This window comes from Sinohyriopsis cumingii, chromosome 17 (genome assembly GCF_028554795.1).
Source record: "Sinohyriopsis cumingii isolate HCF-2022 chromosome 17, ASM2855479v2, whole genome shotgun sequence".
Classification (NCBI taxonomy): domain Eukaryota; kingdom Metazoa; phylum Mollusca; class Bivalvia; order Unionida; family Unionidae; genus Sinohyriopsis; species Sinohyriopsis cumingii.
The window spans coordinates 64,159,892-64,175,252 of NC_142977.1; the positions used below are offsets into that span (position 1 = coordinate 64,159,892).

Sequence of the window (15,361 nt, forward strand, 5' to 3'; positions counted from 1 at the left end):
AACATTATTTTAATGAGTAATTAGTCAAGCTTTATATTTACTGTCAATGTGTCAATGTCTATAGCCATTTTGAGTAAATATAGCAATGACGTCACATTTTGCATCTGGGGATTACCCATTGACGGAAAGGAATTATAACATGTTCATATCGGTCATTTGGAATTAAAGAAATAAGCAAATGATATAACAACTACTTTTTTATGATACAAGGAGAACAGTTTTAATTGTTTGCGAATATTGCTTTTCGTCAGCTTGCTTGCAGGACGGAGAAAATCAATAGAGTTAAAAGAAGGAGTAATGAGGCCTACATTACTCGAAAATCTTGGGGATAGATCTAGATTTGTTTTCAAAATATCCATCAAACCATAATTATAACTTTCATTTCTACAATAGACATTGAAACAAGCAACCTTGCATTGAAAAAAATAAAAGTTGAATTATGAAAACAGCTTTTACAAATACATTCAACATTTTACGTGCACTTCATCAATATCTTAGATTTATTTGCATCGGCCAAGGAAACTGATGCGTATTGGGTGTAATGCCAGCGTGTAATGTAAAGGTTTTTGCTCCTCCAAACAAAAATGTAAGAGGATAGTTCCTGGGAAGAATATGTATTTGAGTTAGTACATAGCATTACATCATGGGGGTTCATTAAACGTCGATGCGCCATCATAGTGCCTCAAGAACAAATATATTTCCTGTAGTCACGTAATGCATATCGTAGAACTAAGAATATGCATATTGTCCTAAAATATATTGTTGAAATCAACCAATCAAAACTCGCTTATGTTTGATCCCTAACAAAATCCACCCATGATCTAGAACAAAACTTAATATGACCTATTTTAGATATTGCTAAACACTTCTCCACATGATCTCTTTTCTAAGTTGCATTACTGTACAGTTAACAGTCACAGGAACAGAACTGAATACCTATTACCTATTGTAGACGTCAATGCAACCGCTACATACAACAGCACCATTGGAAATGGTAACTGGGTCTTGTCAATTACTCACTTAAAACAATTCGTATTACATTCACGTTTATTTGAGAAAAGCATTGGACCAAGCCGATTCCTTCAATTGTGTATTCTCTATATTTGCATTAACTACATGGTGACTATATTGGAACAAAAAGATAAAGTCTTTAAAGACAAAACAGCTGCGCAGGCACAGACAATGGTTTATGTAAGTAAATGAACAGAAGCGTATTAGTAACACCCGATCCCCGTCTCAATACAGTGTGACGCACTCTCTCTCTCTCTCTCTCTGATATCTGACCCCATGATGCATTTCTGATAATATTAAAATAATAAGCATGACATTGTTACACAAAAATAATAAGCATGACAGATGTAAATAAGACAAACACATCAGCATCAGCTTTTGTGTATTTTACATATATACATATACATTCATGTCCTGTTGACAAAGATATGTTTTGATTTAAGAACTTTTATTCAAACTTCCATGTACAAGGACACATTTTACCTTTTCTAACATGGTACTTACAAAAGTACAACTAGGATGAAAGGGGTTCAGAAAGTAGATGAAAACAAAATACTAATGTCAAACATGACCCAAGTCTTGTTAAAATTAAACCACGCCCTAAGTGTCATTTAAATGTATGATGAGGGTCAAATATTACAAAACGGTAATAAAGCTCGCCATATGGATCATTTTGATATAAAAGAATTAAATCAGTCTGTGGGCAACATTTACAGTTACGTTCTCAGTAAAATTCATTACTCTGTAATGCGTGGAAATTTCTATCCTTCCAAAACGTCTAATAACTTTTCGTTAAACTTTAATGATCGCTTGAGATATTTGTGCTGATACATAATCATTTGGGATTTTGTATTCTAATTCTTCACCACATGAAGTATATTTACAGCATTCCAAGTGCTTCCAAAAGGCTCGCTGGTTTACCCTTTGATTTGTACTTCCTGAAAAATGAAACACGACATTTGTAATCCTTTGTGACAAGCATATAATGATAAATTAGGTCCTAAATAAGCAATTACAAAATAAGAAAGTAACAGGAAGTGTAATACTTAAAGAAACCTTCCAGCTTGTAAAAGGAGCAAATCGTGGCATCCTATGTGAAACTTCTGAGCTTTTAAATGCGCGGAGAGGGGAAGGCACGGTCATACAACTTTTCGTGAAACACCATATGGTCACAGAAAAAATCAAGACGACTATCAGCTTTGATATTTTATAAACACTTAACCCAAATTAAGCAAAGCTGACATTCTTATAAACGTTTCTTTTGACGACATCCGGCACTTAGATCTTTTAAACCGTTTCAAGTATATGCAGTCGTTTTCCTCGTTATATTTTTGTTTTCCTTTTTTGTCTGAGGAAAGTCCTCGATACATAATCCCATTAATTATAAAATGGATTAGTTTTCCATTAAAAGTATTTTACAAAAATGATGATCATGATTTTTACTTTGTTTACTTAGTGGAGAAAGCAATAATTCACACAGTATTTTGCTAGAAAATGCCCGTCAATGCCGCGAAATATCTTTCAACATGTTACAGTTGCCCAGCATCACTTTGAGCACGTGTGCATTTTGTTGAGTCACATGTCAATCGACATACTAGAAGGCCCAGAGGTTGTTCCAGACCGCAAAATACGCTTTCAGAGAATTATACTTGCTACGTACTCTGTAATTCACATCAACGTTATTTAGTCAAATTGGCTTTCATTTTTCATTTACAATAAACTGCATCTTGAAGTTTCATTTATTGTTAAGCTGAAGAAAAACATATTTTTCTGAGAAATTGTGAATCGAACTAGCAACATTCTCGTCAAGAGCATGGATTTATAATTGATTTGTCCACTGACACAAATTAGAAAGCAAATGAAAGCATAAAAAATGTATAATGTATATATTAAATGTATTCGATATGCTTAAAATTCTAGGTGGCCACATGGACTGGCTATTCATTGTGTTGCCCAGTCAGGCGTGAAACTGGATGACATATGACCGGCAACCAGCGCCACGCTGTTAGACAGGGTGGCTCATTTGGCCATCGTGTCTAGCCTCCAATTTCATGTACTTTGCACAAGGCCGGTACCTCCCAGAAAACTGACTTTATAAGGGTGCTTCATTTATTTCTTACGTAGGAATTGTTTTCTGAACCTGTCGACTACGAATTTTTATCTGCATTTAATGTCACCAGTTTTAACTACTAATATCGTATTACAGAGGGAAAATATTTTAGGCGGATACCGAGTTTAAGTCCATTAACCTTTGATTTAGAAATCCAAGGATTATATCACTGTCGCTAATTCAGTCAATTGCTATTACGTCATGTCTAGTGTATGTAAAGATTAGTTTTTGCTGTTCTACCGATTCCAATACAGCTGGTTTGATTTACACAGCTATCAATATTTATAATCTAACGAAAATAGGATGTCTGACTAGTATTTCCATAGTAGGGTACACAAGAGCTTGGCTTCGTTCCTGTGACATCTAATCGAAAATCTAATAGTAATGAAAATAACCAAGCCATTGTTATATTTCTTTTGTTGCTTATTCCATTATTATGGAAAATGGTTTAGCAACGAGCAAATGACATGTGGGGCAGTTTGCATTCCAGTTCATCAGCTAATGCATTTTGTTATATTTGTTGTACGTGGGTAGAGACCAGCCAAAATGTTCCTATTATTTTGAAATTAACTAGTGACCCAGTTTGTTTTCTTAGCATCTACTAATACATCTTGCCTACGTTGTGCCTCTGGTGTCAAACGATTGCTTTCTGAGATTGTTAAGTCGCAATTTTTCTACTCATTGCAATTACAGGGATTTCTACCCAATCCTCAGTATAAGTAGCTCTGTTTGTGATAAAAACATTGATGTGAAACTAATTCGTGGACGCATTATAGACGGCGTACGTCGACTACCGCAGTCAGCCATTTTGGCATTTCGAAACATTTCATATAACTACAAGTTGTTAGCTCTGTTTTGTAAAGCCCTTAAGAGCAATACATTTGATTGGCAAAGGTCTTAAAACATGAAAACAAACTTTAAAGACCACATTGTGCAAATGCTAATTTTTTTTCTCAAAAAATATATTGACAAAAAATGATATTTGAAGGATAAAATGAAGTAACAATCATTAAATTTTTATAAACAATCGTGATTTTGCATTATGTCCAAACAAACATTTAGGCAAAAAATGGCGTTTAATTTTCTTAAACGTCAAAACAGCACTTTACACCATAGAATATCATTCGCAAATTACCACTTGTGAAACACACACACACACAAACACACAACACATGCAAAATTTTCTAGAGAAGTACAAATGTAAGCTTGTGATGATATACAAATATATACTAGTCTCTTACTACATCGCCAAAGATAAATGTTTTCCTATATTGTTTTGGTGGTTATACTGCCCAAGTCTAAGGCAAAGGCAAAGGCATTTACTCTACCAAAGACGATATTTATGGAGAGATCGCAATAATAGATTTATTACAACCCATGACCATATGTGGGTTTATATAACGTCGGCGCTTGGAAATAGTGCTTGCAATAGGAAGCATAATCCATTTTGTCATGTTAAGCATCACGTTGAAGAGGGAATTTGGAATACTTGCCTAAAACATATATTTGCAGTCAGCCAATCGGAAATCGATTTATTATCATGTGACGTACTAAGCATTTGTGGAGCTTGATTCCTTACAATATCCATCCACACTAAAATAAATTCTCATTATAACCTACCTTCGCTAATGTTAAGCAAGTATCCAACGATCAATTTACCAAACACGTTTCATCGCTGTACATTTAACAGTTTCACAGAAATTCAGATGAATGCATACAGCCTAGCATATACATCAGTGCACTCCCTGCACACCACATAGCCATTGGAATGTAACATGTTATTCTAGCTGCTTCACAGAAAGGCAAATATACATGTATAGGAATACCGATTAATCAGTTACAACAACAATTTATTTCACACTCGTGTTTTTTTTTTAAAAGCATGTCATCATACCAAATCTTTTCACTTATGTAATCTTTGATATTACAATTCTATACAGGGTGACACTACTGAAACAAGGGGTGAAGTCTTACAAGTTACAACAGTTTTGCAAACATATGCTCCTATTTATATCAGATTGGAACCCTGTTGACAACTCCCCCATTCAATACATGGTGACTCCATCCTGTTTTCTTGCTAATTTGTGTACCTCTGACACGTTCAGTCTCAAGTAACAACTATCAGCTAATGAAAAGAAATTCATATATATTACCAGTGTATGATTTAAATACTATATTGGTTATTTTATTGTCCTTTACAGACAGTAAATATTTTGATTGGTAGTTGTTGTTTACTCCGGACTGGAATAGATAAGTGTCAACCAAAACAAGACATTAAAGTTTAAAGTAGCATAATTACTCTTTGATGTTCTGGACCCTTTTACTCTCAAAACTGGATTAATGTAGATAAAGGAAAACGAATCAAAGAAACTTTGTATTTTAAATATTCACCAAAACACTTGAATGGTAAATGGAGGCAAAGATCGTAGTAGTAAAGGTAATGGTAACGGTAGCAACAGCAGTAACACTTGGAATTGGCATTTATTTCTATCATTCTAAAACGTTTTCGTTAAACTTTAATTCTTGCTGGACAAATTGTGTTCGAAGCAGAATCTTTTAACATTTGCTGGATAAAAGGTATCGATACAGAATCCTCTTATCATAAGGACTGTGCAGCTGTCCCGCAACACAACATTTAATTTGTATATTATATGTCGTAAGCAATGAGCTGTACTTTATGTAAAAAATCAATTTCGCAGCACAATTAATCGGAACAATCATCACAAAATTGATATGAATTCCTTATGTATTTTTGTTTTCTTCAGCAAGAACATTATTCTGTTTAGCAATTCTTAAGTTACCTGATCTATTGTCGCTACCTTGTTTGAATTTCGTTATGCCATAAACACTACAAAATGCATTCTATTAGACTACAAAACAAATGCTTCGTTTGTTTGTTATTAATACTTTCTATAGTTTGAGATAAAACACACCAGAATGGCATGGCTGCTACCATACCAAACTAATAGAGCTTCTGAAAGAGGAGATATTTTGAAACTTTGCGTACATATGTTTAAACTCCTCAATTCTTAACGTTGTGGCACAATTGAGTAAACACTATAAGATTTACGAGATATTGAAATTGAGTCATTTATATACAGAGAATTATTCAGCTGAACAGTGTAAGACAATGGGAAGAGAGGTAGAGTTAACAACCAAATGGTCCATTTGTGCGACATATTACCACATGGTGCCTCACCTTTATTCTTTTTCAATCTCGCGCCTGAAAGAATGATTACTTTTCATCTGATGCATGAGATATGTTTTCTATGTGATATCGGAAAGGCTATTCTGCTTTGGACGAACTTGTACATAATTCTTTTTCTTTAAGAATATATGCAATAAAATCTGTTTAAAATCGAAACCGACCAAAATCACCAAGTTGACCAATGAAGTAGATTCATGTAGTTAGCAAACTGTGACTACGGTAAAGCTTCACAATTTTGCTAGTAAAACCTATTTTACTTTATAATACCAGAAAAAAGATTATTAAGTAATTGACATAGGCATGCACTATTAAAATTGCTTCAAATTTCAGTCACTTATGGTGAACAAAGTTTTTGGTATGCACTGGGGACATATGATGCCGCTGAGTTTTATTAAGTCTTTCCTCGAAAACAAATGATCCTGTAATATATATGAAGTTAAAAGTGTTGTATGGTCCACTGCATTTTATACTAAATATCAAATTATTAATGGTGATATATGCATTTCTTCAAACGAACGTGATGGTTCAACGTAGTATGGATTTTAACAATAATATTAATAATAGTAATAGTAATACTAATAACTACAATATTAGTATTAGTAGTAATATTAGTATTACTATTAGTATTAAGGTCATAAGAATTAATGTATGTTTACAAACTTTCGTCCTCGTCTAACAGTTTTCTTCAGTGCTTCCAACAGTATGTAAATATGTATAACTATTTCGTTTCTTTAAAGAGCAACATAATATAGTATAAATTCTGGAACATTTTATTTATAATCAGTAGATAATGTGTCAACTATTTGTGGACACGTTTGAAATTAAATAGTGTAAGGTAGTAGCAGGTTTATTTTACAACAAATGACGTTCTTGTCTGGTCGTTTGTTGTCACGTTTGAACAATCGGCTTGTTCCCTTAACCTTATTCGTGAATGGCTTTGGTAAAACAGGAATAGCATGAAGGTAATCATGCGTTTCACGCCAGACAATGTATGTAATAGGCGACATGTTGGTAGACAAGGTGATATGTGCATACGTTTAGGTAAGCTATTACTGTACCAACATGATGTGTCTTATTGCTCTATTTGTGTTTGTTTTGGTTTTTTATTCAGAATAAAATATATAACTGTGAGACCGATTTTATTATCTGGGAGATTATGTAATGTAAGTTAAAATATTTAACGGACAAGAAAAAAAACTACTAGAGACATGGCAATCGAATGCCCTCTAAAATGCAAGGTTGGATTGTATCTTGTTGTAAAGTTTGTTTTGCTTTTGTTTTAGTAAATTGGCGTATATATGAATTTACAGATTCAGTGATGGTTACAATATGAAACCTACTAACATAAACTCTCATAAATAACCCAACCAACACATTATATAGACAAAAACACATATTATGCAGCGGTACATACGAAATGTTGCAGGCAACAATTGTATAACTCTGTGAAAGAATATGTACACTAGTAGTTTTGGACCGCTATTAACCGTTTCAAAGAGGGACTGTAATGTACTGCCATAAAGGAATTAGACAAATTTCATGTTATTGATATAAATGAATAATGAGAATGGTTTTTAACAAATCTAGTGCTAGCCACGGTAACAGTTTAACAGAGACCTTGACGTTTAACTGCTTCATGACTTGGTATATACTGCATAACTGCATTTCGATATCATGGCTTTAGCAGGCAATGCTTGCTGGCACCATTTAGTCCTCTGTTTTAATGAATGCGCTGTCAAAATGTCGACCATGGGAACAAACAATGTATCATACCTACACTCCACTTTGGTCTCTTTCAACAAATGCTTCGACACAGCGTATATCGCTTTCCTAAACCCTTTATCCTCAAGGTAGACAACCCTTTTAATTCCAGACTCGATCATCAATTTTGAGCAATCGTTGCACGGATACAGTGTGGTGTATACAGTGCAGCCGCGTATGTCAGATCTCATCTTGTTGACGATGGCGTTCATTTCTGCATGGCAAACTACAGAAAGAGAAATAAGAAGCTGCTTAAAATGAATATATTGTGTCTTGGCGTGAATCCTTCTTAAGATAAGGCGTATGATATAAAGATCATATCTGTGGTTATTAATAAAGAACAAGGACCTCAAAATCAAAGCAAGACCCTAGTGGAGAAAAGTGTGTGAATTGCGCGAAAGTTTAGGGTAGTTTATAAATGGTTCTTCCTTTGATAGTTATCGCTATCACTGGAGAGTTAGGTTTTCTCTTAATAAGACTAAAACTATTTACAATGTTTGACTCGACCTGATCTGGGAGCCCAGTCTAGTACTTCTGTGCAAGACCTCATCGTATTAACCACTAAACCTCCATGTGCGACAATTGTTAGATAAACAACAACAGCTTGGTATTGCTCTTCTGAGCCCTCATTGAGGCATTTTGCTTCAATGGACTTAAAAGCTCAAGTATAGACATCAATTTTGCTGTTGTGCATCGGAAACGTACAGAAGTATTCTTGTTACGTTGGAATAAACCCGTTTATAGACATTTTGCATGAAAAGTACTTTTATTTGAACATTCTAATCTATAAAATAAACTACCCATTGCTTCGTATGCTTCAGAGGCAAAAAACTCCTTTGATTCAATTTGGCTAAGCCTACTTTAACTTATACTGCCCAATAGACCAACTGTTGGACTCTAGCACTATGTTTTTCCAGGGATCTGATCCTCCTATTTGCTACTTCATTAAAGGCTATCATAGTTCTTACAATAATTCACACAAAATTGTTATAAATAAGTTATTGGAAACTAGTTCGGTCTATTAAAGGGAGATTTTAAAATGGACATCTTCAGCACAGGTTTAATTGTCCAATCCTCACTTAAAAAACCTAGAATGGGTGACGTTTTAAGTGAACATTATTAATTTGACATTTACCTCTCTTGGTCAATTCCAGTTTCCATATCCGTAGAGGAGGTTTCATTAGAATGACCAGGTACAACGACGTATGCCAAATCGATTTAATAAACAATTTTCTGGCACGAAACTCTCATGATTAACGAATTATTTCCCTAAAATTGACATGAAAATAAAAATAGCCTAGAAACCCTGGGCCGTTATATAAACATGTGATTACTTGGAATGATTTCTAATTTAACCCAAACTTCTTGAGTCACATCATGGAGACGATGATGGTAAAACATGTATCGTCACGAATTCTGGAAGACTTCTGGAACAACAGGATAAGGTGACAACATTTCTCTTTATGAAGATGGTCGAGACATTTGGAAGAGTCTATTGGGAATACGGAGAAAAAAAAACATCAATATGTCCAGATTTTTCTAAGAGCAAATGGATAACCAAAATGAGCGTTCTCCAAAAAAAAGTCATATCTGACGGAGATGGTGGTAGTGATAGTATCATAAAAAAATATATAAGAAACCCCTACATTAGTAATGTTTCTAAGTTCTCATACAGTCTTTAAGGCACATGATGTTTTGATGCCGTGGTGATCGCCAGGTCAATACATATTGGTCTCTGTTAAACGTTCTACACTTTAGAGTCAGGACTAAAGTGTTGCTAAATAACACTAAAGTTGTCTTGTAGGCAACTTGAATAACTTTGCTGTCATTTTCGAATACGTAATCATTCTTTCAAAATTCATCAAAATGCATTTTAAAATAATTTTACAATCAACATCTCACTTTCTTGTCTATATTGTAGATTATTTAATGTCATTTTAAAAAAATAAAGGCAAAATCTTTTTTATTTTCCTCATTATTTCCTCGCTTTATTAACGAATGTACACGCGATACTATTATAAATAACATTTCATCGAATTGGTATACATTCTACCCATTTTAGTCGAACATGTTCGACGTTAAGAAAACTCGTGGGCCACTGGCCATCATAATTGTGTGAAATAAACCTTGGTCTACCGGCTCCTTTGACATTCTAAATACTATGAAAAAATCATTGGTCAGCTAGGACACCAAGATTGAAAGAATATCTGCTACAAACCGTTGGTATCTACACAATCGACCTTTAAAACTTGTTTATGAAAAGCCTGGACCAATAGTCTTCACAATTTGATGGAGAAAAAACTCAGCCCTTCAAACCTTTTGGTTATAAAATCTGAAGACTCATGGGTCAACAATCCCCTGACGGTTTCCAGGTCATATGACTATTGATTTTAACCATGGCATCTGCTTCTAAAAAGAGTTCACATAGCAATTAACATCTGAGAGACTGTCTATGAAATTTTAATAAAACCTGATCCACTGGCATTCAGAATAATTGCTATAGCAATTAAAATCCTGAGCCATCTAGTTGAGTGGGAGTCTATTTTAATGAAATAAATCTGGGACTACAGATGTCAAATATGAACGCATAACAGCAAAGACACATTAGCTGATATAAACCAACTAGTATTATACCTTAATCTGGTCATGCAATCCAGCTGAACACAATATTTATTTTACAAATACATATAGTAAATAAATTTCGCGAGAAAAAGATATATTTCGCAAAAAATGAGAAGCTGTTATTCATTTTCTACAACTAAACCATACTATTTGATATTGCATATTGAATCGAAACGTACAGTGCACAGTGTGGTATGATTTAGCAAAATCGTTTAAACTAAACAGTATTTATGGTAACATCGGAGTGTGGAATATCTTGTTGGCATTAAATAGATGACAGTATGCAATAGTTAACTTAATCAATATACAAGTTTCATATATACCTTCAGATAGTTAAACTGTTGTCTGAATGCACAATACTAATACAATATTCTTAATCACTTAATCGAACAAGCCACACCCCACAGTTTTGAATAAATTTATATTTACTTGTATTAACATTAATCTACCAAAGCATGATTGGAAATACTTAAAACAGAATAGTTTAAGAGCGATTTGGTCCAATTGTTTATTATAAAATGTAAACTAAAACAACATGAAAAGAAATTACTATAAACTAGACAAATGGCGGAATAGGAAATGGCATTTACAATAGAATAACGTGTACTATTTCTCTCAAACGATAAAAGAAGATGAAGTTTTGTTCTTTCTTCCAGATGGTAACGCAATAAGAAAGGCACAGAACCTTTAAATCAAAGTAGTAGATAATATATTGTTACAACCCAGGGGTCTTTACTTGACCGAGCGGAATAAAACCCTGGCGCGATTCCCGCTAGAAGTCACAAGTTTACCCCAAATTTCCAAAGACTTCTATACATCTTAGTTGTAAATTGGAAACCCCGACTTGTCCGTTCTATACATAAATTTAACTCTAATCAATGCAAGACCACATACCTCAAAACTTGCCAAATATATATCAACCGCACCTCTGCATGGTTTATATTCGATAGGTTTCCGTACCGCCAGCATTTCACGCCGTAGAAACTATACAACTATCCTCTAACAAAGGGAAATGGTTTACCTACGCTACCTTAGGCCAGTCAATCCACGGTTTCCAGGCACATTTCGCAAATACAATGCATCACATTTGTCACCATGGCGACATTAACGGTATCTACTAAGTCTCCTCTTGTTGATTATATTGTGTAATTTACAGGTTTCCTACCGTAAATACTGCCACTGCAGCAACACCAACAATGTTCACCACTAGATTTTAATAGGGACTATGGTAAGGCAGGGTCACTCCTTCGGTTTTGACCTGAATTTACTGATATCGAACCATGGCATAATGGAAACCCACTAACATTTTACTCCGTGACGTTTGCTCATAGTAATTGACTAATTATTTCGGGCAAAGGGATATTTATATTGCACCTAATTCAATAATCAGACAAGTAATAAAAAAAAATCTAAGAATTCATTAAAACGGGGCGCTATAACCAAATGCGCATACTCCAAATTTATTACAATATGATTTCTAGTTAAGGTACTCAAGTGTAAAATACAACAAGCATTTCACGTTATGTTTCTACTGTTCGAGACAAATACAAAATACATTTTAATATATTTTTTAAGTGAAGAAAGGTATGAATCCGAACAACACACTACAATTAGATATCACCAATATATTTCAGATTCAAATGTTACACAATAATAAACAATTGGTGTAGGAGGCATATATTTGATGCTCAGTAATCATGCTTGTTTTTATTTTGTTTTAACTTAGACAAATACTCGGCACTATTTTCCATACACTTTTTGAATTTATTAATATACGAATCCACCGTGCCATTTGTTGTAGCTCCTACCTGCCCTAATGATAACCAGTTTATAAAATGTTATATGGTTTGGTGAAGATTTGTTGCTATAAGCTGGTCTTAACCTTTCACCGACTAGTAAATTTTCTATATCTTTTAACTCAATGTTATTCATATTTTCTCTGATATTATTTTTATATATGTTTTAAATGTCCAATTATGTGTGCTTTCTCAACCTCATGACTGTGTTATACCTCACTTAAATGAGATTGTTAGCTGGTGCTTTTTCTTTAAGAATATCATCATTCGTGTTCTATATATCGTTCCCATTCATGCAAAGGTCGGTTGTTACGGCTAATATTTGTTTAAAAACATTCAACTAAATTTCTTAATTTTGTAAAATTATAACTGAGAAGGGAGCTCCAAAATTATAATATTAAAGATGCTCGTAAAGTTTAACTTGGGAAGCAGCTTGGAAAATGTTCACAGAGATTACAATCCAAAGCAGAAATTTTCAAAACTATTATGGCAATTTAGAAAACAGAATATAATGAGCTGAATAACCGTTACATGCATGGCGTTAAAATATTCTACAACAGTTATTACGTGATAGCTGTTTTTATAACGGTATGCGTTATAAATTAGAAATAAATACTGGAAAGTAATCAGACACGGCAGGCCCTTCTAGCACGTGCACCAAAGAACTAAATAAAAGAAAACGATTTCCAGAAACGTTGATTAACAATTTTACCTTTTGGTAAATAGGTTAGTTAATTCTCGAGTAATGACAGTTATATTAGTAAAACTCAGTGAACAAAACAACATAAATAACACTCATTAACGTGCGATATTTAAATAAACGTTTTAGCTATTCTTTAAATAGCATATACATGGAGGAAGTACTAAACTTGGTTTTTCCAATTTCTTTGAGCCAGCTTAATATTGACTATCTAATGGTACAAACAATACAGACAAGATAATTGAATATGAAATGAAATGGTAGATAAATCACCTAACGGCTATGGTATTTAATTAAAGAAATTTAACATTAGAGAGGTGTAAGAAAAAGGTATACAAAGCGTATAATTTTTTAAGCTGCATGGATGTTGGGATGGCAGCTTTTCCGGTAGAACTGGTGTTGCAGCGACTAGTTTAGGTGCTGCGGCTACCAGCAGCCTTAGATTTATTATACCTATGACGTTTACAGGGTTTATCATAACTTACCTAGAGATTCTCATAAATGTGCGCATGTCGATGTTGCTGGAGGGGGTGGTCAGCTGCCATTTCAGTGGTTGTTGTGGCGAGTAGCCTTGGACTTATAATACCTCTAACTTGTATAGGGTTTGGCACCACTTTTCAATGGTTTCTTGAAATTGTTTTCTTGTTGCAGCTTCTAGTTTATGAATGCGGCGACCAGTAGCCTTCGGTATCTTATACTTCTAGCTTTACAAGGTTTGAGGCAACTTTATTACGGTTTGTTGCAAAAGATTTAGCAAACAACTATACAATTAATCTCGAAAATGCCCCTTGCTAATTTACTTAAAGCACTGGAAAATCACCATAAATTTGCCTCACCATTTTTGCTTTATATTTCTCTAAGCTATATATATATCACTCATTGTTATTCTTGCAAATGAAATATCCTTTTGGAGTTTAAAATATTTCATCATTACACAGCTTTTTGTTTTATGTCTGTCTAAAGATTTTCAAAGACATCACCATTTACTGACTTAAAATCCTTTTTGCAACTTGATGGTTACTTTTTATCTCAGAGATATGTTTAGTTATTTACATAATTTTAACCACTTCGTTTGATAGAATGTACTTTGTCTATGATTTGCTTGTGCTTTAATCCTAACTGCATATTCAAATTTAATTAGTGTATGACATCTGTTTCTACGTGCTTAATAATTTGGCACTGAACGTTGTGTCCCATTTTTACGATTCGTCAATTTATTTTATAGTAGAGACACATTATTCTCATTGGAAATTAGGACGATATTTCAAATTGATATAATTATATAAATCATTCGCTTTGAGAATCGTCACTCCACGACACCAATTTTCTAATTCCTTCTTCGTCTATCCATTTAAAGTTTGTAACTGTGTTGGTTGGCATATGGCCCAGTGATACAAACATTTGATATTTTGGTACATAAATTATGATATACTCATTTAATTAAACGCGTGATCAAGACTATTTCAACATTATATGTTCAATCTCTATCTCTGTATCACACACCAAAATTGGAACTAATTGTGTGTCTTCCTTCATGTCCGCTTGTAGACATTTGTATACGCATCACTCAATGTTTTATAAATCACAATTCGTTTTTAATTTAGTTCATAGTGCAAAGCTAAAAATATTTTTGGAGGGAAGAACACGTTTCATATGTCGTATGAATTCGTCTCGGCATGGGGACTTCATCATATCCCTACGCTATAACAATCTCGTTTTTCGTCAAACTCTAAACAAACAATGTATGAAGTTGTGTGTTCTTGGCCTTGATGTATCGAGGTTTTGTTATCGTTATGGTACTCATGATGAGCTTAGCATATCTATTAGGCGTCATGTCCATTCCGCTCTGATTATTGATTCGATCATATCATAATCCCTAACCAAATCCTAATCGACTTTACCTTTTTTCAAGCTGGCTTCATGAAGCTGTTCAGGTGCTCAAATATTTTGCTACATCTACTGTATAATTCCACATACGCTTTAAACATTTTTTGTATTCCAAAGTCACTGTTGGCACTTTGTATTCTCTGACTTTGTCATGTCCTCCCGCTAAAAATAACCTTTGCGGTTTGTTTATTATTTGCACATCGTTTACATCATGAGTACATTCTATTTCGTCGATATATTTGATCAAACGCATAACATGCAATTGT

The 15,361-nt window shown here is 33.9% G+C and overlaps 1 protein-coding gene across 1 annotated transcript in view; it reads right to left on the reverse strand.

Annotated features, from left to right (window-relative positions):
* Positions 1 to 555: 555 nt before the first annotated feature.
* Positions 556 to 15,361, reverse strand: part of LOC149779115 (deoxycytidylate deaminase-like) — a 63,060-nt gene continuing 48,254 nt past the window's right edge. Inside the window, exons 5-6 of the mRNA XM_089938565.1 lie at positions 8,103 to 8,316; positions 556 to 1,949 (exon numbers count right to left, since the gene is read on the reverse strand). Of these exons, the coding sequence (XP_089794691.1) occupies positions 1,892 to 1,949; positions 8,103 to 8,316 (272 nt within the window). The 3' untranslated portion in view covers positions 556 to 1,891. The remainder of the gene's footprint in view (positions 1,950 to 8,102; positions 8,317 to 15,361) is intronic.